Source organism: Sinocyclocheilus rhinocerous, unplaced genomic scaffold (assembly GCF_001515625.1).
Source record: "Sinocyclocheilus rhinocerous isolate Xijiao unplaced genomic scaffold, SAMN03320098_v1.1 scaffold2217, whole genome shotgun sequence".
Classification (NCBI taxonomy): Eukaryota; Metazoa; Chordata; class Actinopteri; order Cypriniformes; family Cyprinidae; genus Sinocyclocheilus; species Sinocyclocheilus rhinocerous.
Window position 1 is genome coordinate 121,118 of NW_015642151.1, and position 15,037 is coordinate 136,154.

At 36.8% G+C, this 15,037-nt stretch overlaps 1 protein-coding gene across 1 annotated transcript; it reads right to left on the reverse strand.

Moving 5' to 3' along the window:
* Positions 1–6,777: 6,777 nt before the first annotated feature.
* On the reverse strand, positions 6,778–11,019 carry adipoqb (adiponectin, C1Q and collagen domain containing, b). The gene is made up of 3 exons (XM_016572583.1): positions 10,941–11,019; positions 10,363–10,655; positions 6,778–7,597 (listed from the first exon to the last, which is right to left on the reverse strand). Exons 2-3 carry the CDS (start codon positions 10,652–10,654, stop codon positions 7,059–7,061), a joined length of 831 nt encoding a protein of 276 aa, XP_016428069.1. The 5' UTR covers position 10,655; positions 10,941–11,019; the 3' UTR covers positions 6,778–7,058.
* Between the last annotated feature and the right edge of the window lie 4,018 nt (positions 11,020–15,037).

Here is a 15,037-nt window from a genome sequence, read left to right on the forward strand (position 1 = left end):
TATATATATATATATATATACAGGTGCATCTCAAAAAATTGGAATATCATGGAAAAGTTATTTATTTTTTGTAATTTAATTTAAAAAAAGCAAACTTTCTTATATTCTAGATTAATTGCACACAAACTGAAATATTTCAAGAGTTTTTTTTGTTTTAAATCTGATGGTTACGACTTACAGCTTAGGACAATTAAAAATTTAGTATCTCAAAAGCTTGATTAGATTGATTAATTTTGAGTATATATACTGGGTACCTCCTGGGCTAGTTTAGAACATGCAACCACAATTATGGGGAAAAATACTGACTTGACAGTTGTCCAGAAGACGATCATCGACACCCTCCACAAGGAGGGTAAGCCACAGAATGTCATCGCTGAAAGGGCTGACTGTGCACAGAGTGCTGTATCGAAATATATTCATAGAAAGTTGACTGGAAGGAAAAAGTGTGGTAGGAAAAGGTGCACAAGCAACAGGGATGACCGCAGTCTTGGGAAGATTGCCAGGAAAAGCCGATTCAAGAACTTGGGAGAGCTTCACAAGGAGTGGACTGAAGCCGGAGGCAGTACATCAAGAGCCACCACAGACGGACGTCTTCAGGAAATGGGCTACAGCTGTCACATTCCTTGAACCAAGCCACTCCTGAACCAGAAACAATGTAAGAAGCGTCTCACCTGGGCTAAGGAGAAAAATAACTGGACTGTTGCTCCTCTTTTCAAATGAAAGTATGGGCTACAGCTGTCACATTCCTAGAACCAAGCCACTCCTGAACCAGGAATAATGTCAGAAGCGTCTCACCTGGGCTAAGGAGAAAACAAACTGGACTGTTGCTCAGTGGTCCACAGTCCTCTTTTAAGATGAAAGTAAATTTTGCATTTCATTTGGAAATCAAAGTCCCAGAGTCTGGAGGAAAAGTGGAGAGGCACAGAATCCAAGCTGCTTGAAGTCCAGTGTGAAGTTTCCACAGTCTGTGATGATTTGGGGTGCCATGTCATCTGCTGGTGTTGGTCCATTGTGTTTTATCAAGTCCAAAGTCAATGTAGCCATCTACCAGGAGATTTTAGAGTACTTCATGCTTCCTCCTGCTGACAAGCTTTTTGGAGATGCTGATTTCATTTTCCAGCAGGATTTGGCACCTGCCCACACTGCCAAAACCAAAAGTTGGTTAAATGACCATGGTGTTGGTGTGCTTGACTGGCCAGCAAACTCACCAGACCTGAAATTAAACCTACTTTGGACAGTTCTGTTTTGTAAATCTTTTTTTGATTGATCTTTGAGAAAATATTCTATTTTTTTGAGATACTAAATTTTTTATTTTCCTAAGCTGTAAGTCATAACCATCAGAAAAAGAAAAAAAAAATGAAATATTTCAGTTTGTGTGCAATTAATCTAGAATATAAGAAAGTTTTTTTTTAAATAAATTACAAAAAATAAAGAACTTTTCCATGATATTCTAATTTTTTGAGTTATATATATATAACTTTTTTTGTGTGCAGCTGTCACTGAACTATATTATGTCTCTCCCCTTTAAATAATTTCCTGCCAAAGACAATCACATACTGTATAAACAATATTATGTGTACTTGACTGACTAATTGACACAAACCAAAATTAGTTTGGTTTTAGTTTTATGAAAAGTGTTTTGGTACATGTTGACAGAGGGCATTAAAAGGCAGATTTGTCTGTGCAAAAAGTGTACAGGTTTGATCATACTTGTGAATCACTATTTAAGCATGTCCACAATAATATAACAATCCTTTTTACTGTTCTTTTGAAGAAAAAAAAACTACATCTGGTCTGATGGCCTGAGGGTGGGTAAATTAACAGCAAATTTATTGGTGTGCGTGCGTGCGCGCGCCCGTGTGTGTGTGTGTGAACTATGCCTTTAAACACAAACTAGTGAACTGGTCCTTACCCAAAGAAATTGGTCAAATGATGTTTCTATTTAAATCGATATTAAATCGATATATATCGATATATCGTTTCTATTTAATAATATTAAAATTTTGTGAGGGTTATGTTTAGAGGTAGGTGTCGAGTTATAGGCAAAAGAAAATATCAATAACCTAATTTAAAACAATGGAAGTTTATGAGATGTCTTCACTAATATAATGAAACCAATGTGTGAGTGCTTCAAGGTCAGACTGGTCTAGACATAAGAGGGATTTCTAATCAGCACTGCTCATATTACTCCACTATATGAGGAGATTATATTCCAGACATTACCCCTACATTATTACTTTAATGTTAAATAATTTATTTGTACAGTCTTTCAGTATTCTAACATATACGCTACATAGTGAATTCAATATACAACAAACCATTTCAAGAGACAAATTCAGATAAATAAAATTCATACTTTTCACAGTATGATCAAACAACACAGTCAGTTAAAGGAATAACTGACTCAAAAATGGAAGTTTTGTCATCATTTAATCACCCTCATGTTCTTACAAACTGTACATGACGTACTTTACTTCAGGTAAATTTTGAAGTATCAGTGTGTACTAATTCTTTCTTTCTTTCTTTCTTTCTTTCTGTGCAATTTTAAGAATAGAGACTGGAGCACAGAATAAATAAAGAAAAGAAACAATATGAAAGTGAATAAATGACAAGAGTTAATTCATGGGTGAATTGTCTCTTTAAGCATACTTAAATTAATCTTGCAAATCAGGGCCAAGTTTTAGAAAGAGATCTTGTTGCACCCCGGTGTCCTTACCAATTAGACTAAAAATAAATTCATAAAATTAGACCATGCAACAGCTGCTGGGGCTGGACAGTGGCCAATGGAAGACTCTTGACAATCCATTCATTGCTTGCAGACCAATACAGATCTGATTGAACTCTGGATCTGCATTTGATGTGCATTCATAAGTAAAATGATAATGCACTGTCTGTGGGTTATTATTAAAAAATAAATCCTGACAAGACAAAACAAATGTTGTAACAATATACAGTAGGTTAATATTAATATTATACTTTCATGTTCAGTGCAATCAATAAGGGAGACGCATGGCGCCAGTTGGGTTGTAACAAGAGAAAGCAAGTCTGTGGTGTGATATGAGACACAAGGTGGTGTAATGAACAATCAGGTCCCACTAGAATATCCAGAGACAGTTGTTGAAGCTATCAGTTCTCAAATTACATAAGAAGCTTTTTTAAATGTAATTCTGTTCACTTCATAGTTTTCATTTAACAGATGTGCACTGTATAACTCCAAAATATTTTAGTACAAATGTAACATTTCTTTAATTATATTTTAATTAAAACAATAAAACAAAATGTTAAAATAAAATATGTATTCATTCATTCATTCATTTTTATTTTATTTTATTTTTTTCATGGAAACAGTTATGCCAGGACAATCCTCTACAACCTCAAATTAAAGGACTCTATGTAAAATATCTAATGAAGAACATGGGATTTAAAAGAAATGCGAAGTTTTGTCATGAAACTCAAGATGGCTCAGGCTGATGGGTCAATAAAGCAAACTGATAATATTCATAGCATTAAACAGCTTGTCACAAGCTGATTGGTTCATGTTGCATACACAACCAATGAGCTTGCTGCTTTACATTTAAATGGGTGGTTAGTATGCACTAGAGCAGTGGTTTTCAAACCTCTCCATGAAGTACCCCCAGCACTGCACATTTTGTATGTCTCCCTATATCTGACACACCCACTTCAGGTCTTGCAGTCTCCACTAATGAGCTGATGAGTTGAATCAGGTGTGATAGATGAGGGAGACATACAAAATGTGCAGGGCTGGGGGTACTTCAGGACAGGTTTGAAAACCACTGCACTAGAGCATTTCACAGCACACTTTCAGAGTTCCTCTGAAACCCTCCACCTTCCCCAGCTCCACCTGTATAGAGCTGCTTTGGGTTATTATATGCTATTTGTGCAGCAGCAGTATGTCTTAAATACTCACAGCACCATATCGGCATATGTTATATGTTATTCTTTAGGTCTGTTCCCTCCACGGAGACCAGTGGGCTGGTGTCGTTTTGGTGCTTTTGATGATGATGACAAGACCATGTCGGTGCCTTCTAATAATGAAGACTGGTCCTAAAGTAGTCTCATGGATGACAATGTGCCTCAGTGTGACACGAGCAGGCCTCCTGTCACTGTGGACGGTAAGGTATTGAAGGTATTGACTAAGGCCATTGAGGAGCTCCACTTAGAGTGATCACCTCCTGCCAAACTCATTCACAGTTGCTTGGATTAGTGGTACTTGTAGTTGGGCCACAAGCAGAAAGCCACCCCTCAAAAGTTAGCCCCGTTTTTTCCTGGGTCCATGACAAGATCTCCAAAACGTGACATGCCCCACACTTGGCTTTCAGTCACGTCTCCGGAATGCCACTCCACATGTCAGTGGAATTATGTCTGTGATTGGCTACATTGCTCAGCATTGCAAAAAGGTTGAAAACAGAAACCTCTTTGGCACTGTCCTGCAAACATAAATACGAACTCGAGCGTTTGCCAAATCTGTTTAGCCAATATGCTATTATTACAGCTTCAGCGGAGGGTGCTCTTGCTTTCGTTTGAGGGCTTAATTTACTTCCCACAGACTGGTCAAATGTATTGTGTGTTCTCACTGATTGTGCTTCGTGAAGTTTTGACATGCTTTCTAGACAGAACACCTACACACCACCACTTGCTCCTTGGTTAGGTAGTTTTCAAATACTTCTAAGACTTGATTAGCTGTATTAGGTGCATTTAATTGAGGTTAAAGCTAAACTCTATAGGGCTGTGGCCCTCCAGGAACTGAGTTTGACTTTTTTTCCCACATTAATGTCACACTTGTCTAGTACAAATATGTGGTTTTGTTTCATATTTACAGTGTATACTTTTTTCTTTATTTACCCCAAAATAATGGAAGTGAAATGCGACAACATATATATATTCATTTAAGTTTAACAATGAACACAATACAAATAGACGAGCCAAACTGCTTTACATTTCTTGAAATAATAATTCCTGAACATTGAACATTGACTATCATTCTTTATTCACTTGTTTCACATGGATTTTCATTAACATTCATGAAAATAATTAGTGTAAATTACATCACTAATCTATAGTATAGCATAGTTTTAATAATAGCGGGCACATTGTCATGCAGTGTTACAACGTTCCCCATCTGCACAACTGGAATTTAACACTGGTTAGTGTCTTTTGCTAGTTAGCAAAGCTTTAAATAACTTCCTAAACTGCTAAATAACAAATTGGAGATTAAAATAATAGCAGATTTGACTCATGATAAATAAACACTAAAAACTGAGATGAAAAATTTACTTCAGCCAGAAACGTACTTTTGCTATAGTTAAATAAATGTTCAGCGATATCTTCAAAAGATTATGAATTTTGGCACAATTTCTTTCTTTAGATAGTGTTGATATGGCAACTAGTAAATACTGTAAATTTTGTTATGTTAGCATGTGTGGAAATCTTTAAACCATGGTTGTTACTAACCCTGCGTTAGTTTGTGCCCCACACACCTCTATTTCATGATAAAATTGACAGAACTTGAAAACTGATAGGGCCTACTTTGTTTAAAATTAAAAGTAACAAAGCACAAAGCTTATTGTGATTGACATTGGATGACAGGTGCTATAAATATTGTTTAGTGAAATTCACGCATCAGCTGAAAACAGCATTGACTACGCTGATACATTTACCTGTTGTAGTTTATCCACATTGCGTGCACGTTATGAAACATGACATTGAAGAATTAAACATTGTTTTGGTCAATGATTTTGGCCTGCAAAAAAAAAAAATATATATATTTTTTAAAGACAAATTTATTTCAAAGTTTGCATAATCTGATATCAAACATTAAAGCATAATCTATATGTATGTATCTGTATGTAGTCTTTGTGGGGGGCAAAACATCAAATGCAATGCATATAGATGATTGAGAGATGTACAAATAACCATTTCTCAAAAGCCTGAAGCACACAGCAAGATGTGTTCCATGACCTGAAGGAGGATTTAAAAAAATATATATTATGAAAAGCCTTTTAGCTGTAATCGTTTAACTATCAATCAGACGACAAAGGGCAACTAGGCTAAATAACCATGCTGACAATATAGAGGCCTTAGAAATTCATGTATTGAATATGATACAGTAAGTTTTAAAAAATATAAATAAGTGAAGTTGAAAAAAGGTTGAAAAACAGAATAGAAATGTCTATATATTAATTGAAATCACTGTCCAAGATGCAGCTGAATGCTTAGTGGTAAAAAAATAAAAATAAAAAAATAATAATTTTGGTCTGGTAACATTTTGATTGATTTTATAGGGGATACCTCTAAACTTGGCAACTCATCATCAATTTTGAATCATTTGGCACTTAGTAGGGCTGCACAATTAATCAAATTTCTAATTGCGATTACAATTATGGATGCCACAATTACGTAACCGTTCAAAGCGGCAATTAATCGTTCAAAGTCCACATGTTATTCTGTGTGCTTAAGATGCGTTTTTTCTTTCTACATGTTATCTTAAGGGGTTTTCCATTGTTTTCATTTTAGTTTTAGTATAACATTATAATACCATTCATATGTTTACGTTTTTTAATATAATTTAAAGAAGAAACCAATCCGATGTATAGTTGACATTTGAGGCTTAATACTATTGAAAAGCACAAAAAGTTTTTCAGTTAGAGTGTTTTCAGCTTGTTTATTTTCATATAAAATACGGCATGCAGTTGCATCAAACAATGGTATAAACATCATTCAATGTAAATTGTGATAATCGTAATTAATAATCGCAATTACAATTTCAAGGGAATAATTGACAATTATGATTTTTGTCATAATCGTGCAGCCCTAGAACTTAGTTATTATAGGGAAGCAAACATACTATACTATTATTCTCAAACAGGCATTCAAGAACAAAAGCAGATTCATTATGTCTGAAGCTCTGTAAAACAGCAATAAAAATGGATTTCAAATGACATGCAATACTTTGCTGAACCTCATAACTATAGCTTGGTGCAAAACTGAATCACATCTCCCAATGCTAAAAATAACCAAATTAATTCATTTAGGTATTGTCAACGTCTCCGTGCAGATGCAGGAATATCAGGATACAGGAGGAAACCGGAGAAGGTAGAGTCGTTGGTGTTATCTGCATACACTCCCCCAAATGCCTCATCTCCATAGACTTGCAGCCATACCTCATCTCCTGCCTCCAAACGCAAGATAACAGAACCTGATGCCTGATCCACGTTGGCCTCTTGGTATTGGTCAAAGGTGAACATGATGGTCTTGTCATTCATGTAGAGACTGACTTTTGCATCTTTAGTGTAGACGGTGAGATGATAAGTAAAGAAGTACACTCCTGGCACAACACAGCGGAACTTTCCGGAAACGTCATCATAATGGTGCTGGTCATTGTAGAAGAACTTGTTGAAGCGGATTGGCACATTGGTGGTGGGAACAAGCTCACTCAGACCTACGCTAAAGGCTGAATGGTAAGACAAAGCACTTTCACCAAGGGCCCCTTTCAGACCTGGGTTCCCAGGAAAGCCTCTTGGTCCAGCAGGGCCAATGTCTCCTTTCTGTCCAGGATCTCCTTTCTCACCTGCTTCACCTGCAAAAAATAGAATAATTATATACTTTAGCAGTCGTACAACTCAATTAAATAGGTTGTTACAAGATCAGAATCAGAAGCCTGGAAGGATCCTAGTGCTTTGGCTTTTGTTGTCTTACTTCCCTAAGATCATTCATGGGCTTCGTACAAGTTTGCCACCTCAAACACGACTCCTCAGAGACAGGGTCTGGGCTGCAATGCTTGTTTTCTGACCCTGTCTCCAGCTGGGACTATATGAGCAGAGTCAGAGGAGAGGACTGAAGGACCCTGACCATGGCACGGGATGTGCAGCTCAAATGCCGCCGACATAACCTTCGCCCTTCCTTAACTTCTGGACCACAGTCTCAAAGGTGGTGCCAAAAAGACAAAAATGTGTGATTGGGGCATCAAGGAGCAAAGATCTTTCTTACTCTTTGAGCCCTAAAAGGATAAGCCACAGATGTTGCTCTGTGGCCCGGCCTACCTACCTGGCGGCACAAAGGGTAAAGACCTTCAAAAGTTGGGCCTGATAGGCCTGCAACAACAGCATGGTGTGCACGGCACCACCAGCCTGTTGGCCACTGTGTAAGCCTTGGCCATGAGCCTTGATGTAGTCTGACAGGGCTTTGAGGGCAAGGTGGGTGCCTTTCATGAAAATGCAACTGGATGTAGAAGAGGCAAGAACACGGGCTGAGTACAGTTTCTCCCACAATCTCACCAATTCCTGGTAAGGATAGAGGAGAAATGGCTCACTGTGGGGAGCATTTATGGCTTGTGAGGAAGCTTATCAAGCCTGCTGGGAGCTGATTCATCTCTCCGCCAATCAGTATAACTTTAGCCTGGCCAAGTTGTGGGCCATAATCTCAACCAACTCATTGTAAGCAGGGTCAAGGGAGGAGGCGAGCTCACTGGATTCTTCTGCCTCTTTTCCCAAAACATCTAGCTCCTCAGAGTTAGACTGGGCCAATAGCATGCTTTTCGCCAGATCATAGAGGCCACCAAGCGGGCTTCCAGATCAGGCATGAGAACAGCGGAGCTAGCGAGGGATGGCTGAGAAAAGGCCAAGCCTGCTTCAAGCTCCTTTGGCAGCTCCATCTTCTAATCTATTAACGAAGTCACCGCCCATCCCCCTAAAAGAGAGCCGGGCAGGAGAAGAGCTTCCTCACTGTGAGCACACCCAGCTCCCTTGAGAGCTGACTGAGCGTGTTACACTCCTAGGCAGATGATACAAATCCTGTGTGTCACCTGGTGTAATCTTTCACATGGCATGACATCTTCTAAACCTCCTTTCCATTTTGCTTTGAAACAGACCCTTTCTATTCCAAACAAACACACACAGAGGTCGAGATTTTCACATGCACACACAGACAAATGGCTTCCTGAAGACAAAGATGCTGGGGATTCCATAATATGTGACCTTTTATGACACTGCTTACGTCATGCTCTGTCATGTCACTGCCATCAGCCAATTGAACTGGCGTATTTGCACACATGCTTCAGATACCAGCAACACCGGAGGCATTCCCATAGCATCAACACTGACTGAAGTTCCACTTTGAAAGATAAACAGTTTAGTTTTATAGATTACAAATCATATAATTGAGCGCATTTGTCAATAAGTGTGGTTTCCCCATTTTTTCAGTGTACCCTATATCAATGGCTTTTTACAACTTAATTTCACCATAAACAAAAGCTTAATCAGCATACGATAAATAATTATTATTTAGATAAAACCAAAAACATTTTGTTTTCAGTCAATTTTTACTTTAAGTTAATGTATTTATTTATTTCAGTCTGTAAAGCTTGCCTGTATGTGTTCTGCACATCAACACTCTGATGTCAAGTGAAAATACTATTTAAACATTTATGTTTAATGTTTGATTATTGGATAACATTATTTACACTGCCCTTATCTCTTGTGGCCTATTTCACAAAGCTGGTTTTGGTAGTATTTTCTAGGATCAAAGCCTGAGCTGACAAGAAAAGCTGATGATTAGTGTAATGGTACCGACAAAGCCTGGTTGGATTGGTTTTGGTTTTGTGTGTCCTGTAACCCTGAGTTTGTTCAACTAGCTTCATGGTACAGGCCTCATCTAAATTGGGTTGGATTTGTTTGTTTTTCAACTCTAAACCTACTCTGAAACTAAGAGTTTGTTTAAATAGCTTTGTGTAACAAGTCATTGGTAAAGACCTGAAACCAAGATAAAAGGTGGTTTCAGACATGGAGCAACATGAATCATTCACAAAAACAACACCAGTAACATTAAGAAAATTAAGAGAGAAATTTTGATTACATGTTGAAAATTTAATTAAAATTAATTGCAAAAATCGCTAAGGAAAGTTCATATCATTCTGAAAAAAAGGAGGGGGGGGGGGTCTATAATTATTTGTTCACAGATGCCACTTACAGAAGTCAGAAGCACTGTATGTTTCAGACAAAGGATCTAGCAAAGTTCCAAACTGTATAAAGTGAGCTTACTCTAACCTTTATCTCCTTTCTCACCCCTCGGTCCATCACGCCCATCTCTGCCATCTCTTCCAGGTTTTCCACTGTGCCCAGGTGTGCCAGGAACACCTCCCATCCACATGGCACACGGCTGTCTATGATCAGGTTGACTTAATTGCAAAAATCGCTAAGGAAAGTTCATATCATTCTGAAAAAAAGGAGGGGGGGGGGTCTATAATTATTTGTTCACAGATGCCACTTACAGAAGTCAGAAGCACTGTATGTTTCAGACAAAGGATCTAGCAAAGTTCCAAACTGTATAAAGTGAGCTTACTCTAACCTTTATCTCCTTTCTCACCCCTCGGTCCATCACGCCCATCTCTGCCATCTCTTCCAGGTTTTCCACTGTGCCCAGGTGTGCCAGGAACACCTCCCATCCACATGGCACACGGCTGTCTATGATCAGGTTGACTGACATCTGTTCCCAGACCCTCAGGCTCTTCCACGTCCTCCCCTCCCTCAGTCCCTTCATCCAACACTGTCTGCTCTTTATTCTCCTCTAGAAGGTCTTGACTTTGACTGAGTCGTCCAATGAGAAAGATTCCCAATAAGATCTTCCATAGCAGCGTCATACTGATGTCAAATGAAAAATCCAAGAATTGAAATAAGCATGTTGTACTTATAAATATGTTTGTGTTGTATGTCATATATAACACGTGAGATGTTGCACTTCCCAAATTATCAATTGTTTCACTTTTTGTTAAGACTTTTGAACACAATGTTATAACTTAACTCCAAACCTAAACTGCTTGATGCGATTGGCTTTGGAAATTTCAAAACATTTTAGTGATGTCAAACCTATATTTTCTGATATATAGACTACATTAAAATAATGCTATGAAAACCTGGCTTTCTTACCTGGTCTGTAAGTGTTTGTCTCCCAGAAGCACAGAACATTAAGAACAACCACTGAGCGATGCAACTGCCTTTGTTGGTGATGTGCTGTCATCACTGTGGGCTTTTCTGAACTATATTTATCCAAGTCTAAATTCTAAATGTATTTATGGCTCGTTGAACAGCAGATCACTTTATCCAATCTGATACTAGTCTGACATACATTGTTAAAAGAAAGTTTATTTTCTGCAGTATGATATGAATGCAATGTAAGCAAGAGAAACAGAATTATCAAGTGTCATGGCAGAGTTTTACTTTATCCTTCAGTGAATTTTCATGCACTAAACTAAGTTCTCAAAACCATTCTCTTTTTATGTAGGCACAGTTTCAAATTGCACACAATAAGAGTGTAAATGAAATAATAATACATTGTTGTATTTAGTTACAGATAGCAAGTGTTAGTGTTTCAATGCACCCTGTGCATACAGTTATTAAAATTCCTAATGCGCTCTTCATTTTCACTCAGGAGTCAGAAAGTCTCATTCTGGAAGCAAAGTTGTGCATTTAATGACTTCACTACATGGTGGTGTCTTGGTAAGATAATTTCTGTAATTGTCTATTATTTATAAATGTCTCATCTGCATTACAAAACACATTATTCTTGTGGTGTCTTGGTCCCATCATATTTGATGAAAAACTAAGCATAATTTAGTTTCCTTGGAGCAGAATATTCTGTCTTATTAAGAAGGATCAGCCTGTACAAAACATTTAAGCCATAATTTATTACAGAATATGTCATATCTGTACACAAATTAAACTGGAAGAACGATGGTAAAAACCAACCAGATGGGGGCAGTACTTGTTCATCTGGTAATAAGCTTTTCATAACTCAAGCACTAAAGTGTTAGTCAGCCATCTCAAGTACTCACATTCTCAACCTTTACCTTAAAATTTACAATAAATCGCACAGATTTAAAACTAGCTTTGGTTAGATGCCAGAAGCAGAAGTTCCAGACTGGCTTATTAGTACAACAGATGGCCAAAAATTAGCAGACCTGTAAAGAAGGTATTGATAAAGGATAATTAGCATGAAAATAATTGTTATAATTCCATACTTCCATCTTAATTCTTAACTCACTTACGGCACCAACTTTGATTCCTTGGAATAATGGAAGAAATTATATGCACACACAAGCTGCTTTTATCAGAGCAGTAGATCCAGTAAAGGTTATAGATAAAGCCCTCTTATAAATTACTAAATATTTTAACGATAGTTCTTTCAATTAATTACCACTTAATTCTTTAAATTCTTTCTAATTTATTTAAAGTAAGTTATGAATAAGTAATATTGTGGCATAACAATTTCAATATATGATACAACAACTGTAATAATAATAATAATAATAACAATAATTGTATTGCTGTGGTCAAACACAAAATCAGAGAGGATGGAAGAATTGTACCTCAGGCTATATAAGGAGAAATGGAATTGTATTGTAATATTTGCAGTGAGAGAAAGGATTACTGCAGGTGTTCAAGGTAAACCTTGAGCTGATGCTGATGCAATTCACAATGTCATGTTGAGCACATTTTCTCCAGATTGTCCTCGCAATATGATTGCTTAGTCACGTCTCAACAAAAATCTTTTATATGCATCCTGCTTTAATGATACACACAAAATTGACTAAAAATTTAGGAAAATCAGGTACTCCTAGACCCTTTTGAAGAATAAGACTTGCCTGGGGAAGCTGCTGTCCACATAAAGCTATTTTTGTGAGAATATCATGGTACTCCCTAATGGGTTTCTTCAAATTTAATCCATTTACTTATTTTCAGCACGCATTTGAAGTTTCTTGTTTCAAGAATTTATAAGACTAAACTTTTTTTTTTTTTTTTTTACATCTGCAGTGCAGATATACACAGTAGACCCTTTTACAATGAACCTGGATTAGTGAGAACTTCACCCTTTAATAGCTGTGGTACATTGTAGGTCTGTATTCTAAATGGCCTTACACAGAGATTCCTGGTTCTCAGTAGAGAAGATGCGGCTTATGCAATGACAAGTAGAAGCACTTTATTTTTTTCCCACACATTTTTCCATCCACTTCACTGACATGTGTATTTATTTTGAACCATTGTACTGATACAAGTCTGATACGTGTTCACTTTAAAAGGTTTTTGAGAACCTGGCCAATTAAGGCTCAACTCCAACGAAAAAAAAAAAGATCACTGCTGTTTTCATTTTAGATATCCATCATCTTAATTGGTCTCTATTAGCTTTTTGTTGACACAATTCACAGCCCTTCTCATTATTCTTCACATCCTTGTCCCAGGATGTAAGTCTCAAATAAAAGAGACTTCATCAAAATTCATAACAAACGCGAGATATCAATGAAATTTTAAAGTGTAAGTGTCAGACTCTGTTCCATGTTTTGTGTGTGTCTTGCTCCCCATGTGCCTTCCTATGCCCTTATTTGGTTAGTTTCCTGTTCCTGTCCTGATTAAGTTAATTTGTCCCAGGTGTTTCCCTTGATGTTTCATTGCTCCCAGGTGTGTCTCGTCATCCCCTCCTCCTGTGTGTATTTAAAGTGTTCCCAGTCCCTAGTTCTCTCTCCGCTGTTAAACGTCTTCCTGTGTTCGTCTGCCTTGGTTCATGGAATTAAAGTCTTGTGAAAGTATTCTCCAGCGTCTCCTCGTTCCTCTAAGTGCATTGTGACAATAGTGTATGTCATCCCATCTTCCTGTTCTGTGTATTTAAAGTGTTCCCAGTCCCGAGTTCTCTGTCTGCTGTTAAACGTCTTCCTGAGTTCGTCTCCCTTGGTTCATGGAAATAAAGCCTTGTTAAAGTATTCTCCAGTGTCTCCTCGTTCCTCGTGTGTGTGCACCGTGACAGTAAGAAGCCTGTAAGAAGTGTCCAAGAAAATGATATTTATAAGGTCTAGACAGGTTCGCCTAGAGGACTTAAGAACTAGCAATTGGTTTCATGGACACAAATGTACAGTTCTGTTTATTTAGGAGGCTTAAAGTGGTCACTCGTGAAAAAGGAGTACACTTTAGCATACTTTTAAAAAGAGTACTTTTGTAAATGATATACTTTAAAAAGAATATGGTTTAAACAGAATGTAATGTTTTCGGACACTACTTGCATGTTGTTTACATGTTGAAAAAGTGAAAATTTATTATAGTTTCAATTTATATTAAATACAATTTGTTGAACAAAAGAGTGCTTTTTTTGACCCACAGAAGTAGGACTTAAACGCGTCTTAAATGCATCTTTATATGTAATTTCATAATTATCTATTATATATTATCTTTGAAATATGGTTAAGTGTACTGTCTAATCTATGTACAGACAAGCATTCACTGTAAGCTAAAATATACTTTGTAATTTATATTGAAACGTGTATGTCGTGTATTTAAATATATGCGACCCTGGACCACAAAACCAGTCATAGCAAGGATATATTTGTAGCAATAGCCAACAATTCATTTTATGGGTCAAAATTGTTGATTTTTCATTTGTGCCAAAAATCTTTAGAATATAAAGATCATGTTCCATGAAGACATTTTGTAAATGTATTACTGTAAATATATAAAGACTTAATTTCTGATTAGTAATATGCATTGCTAAGAACTTCATTTGCACAACTTTAAAGGTGATTTTCTCAATATTTTGATTTTTTTGCACCCTCAGATTCCAGGTTTTCAAATAGTTGTATCTCAGCCAAATATTGTCCTATCCTAACAAACCATACATCAATGGAAAGCTTATTCATTCAGATTGCAGATGTATAAATCCCAATTGAAAAAAAGACCCTTACGACATAATTACGTATTTGTAATTACACATTTGTAATAATGACTTTAAAACATTACATTTACATTATGTTAGTGTACTCTAAGTAAAAGTGGCCTTTTATCTCATTAATATTAATCTATTTGCAAGTACACTTTAAACATATATACTAGATATGCTAGATTTGAAGATTTCAAGTGATAACTAAATTAATTACGTGCATTGCTTTCTCACAAGGGGCAGTTCTCTCAAATAAATAAATAAATAAATATGTCATTATTCACTCTATCAGCATCATATACCTTTTTGTTTTTTTTACAAAGTT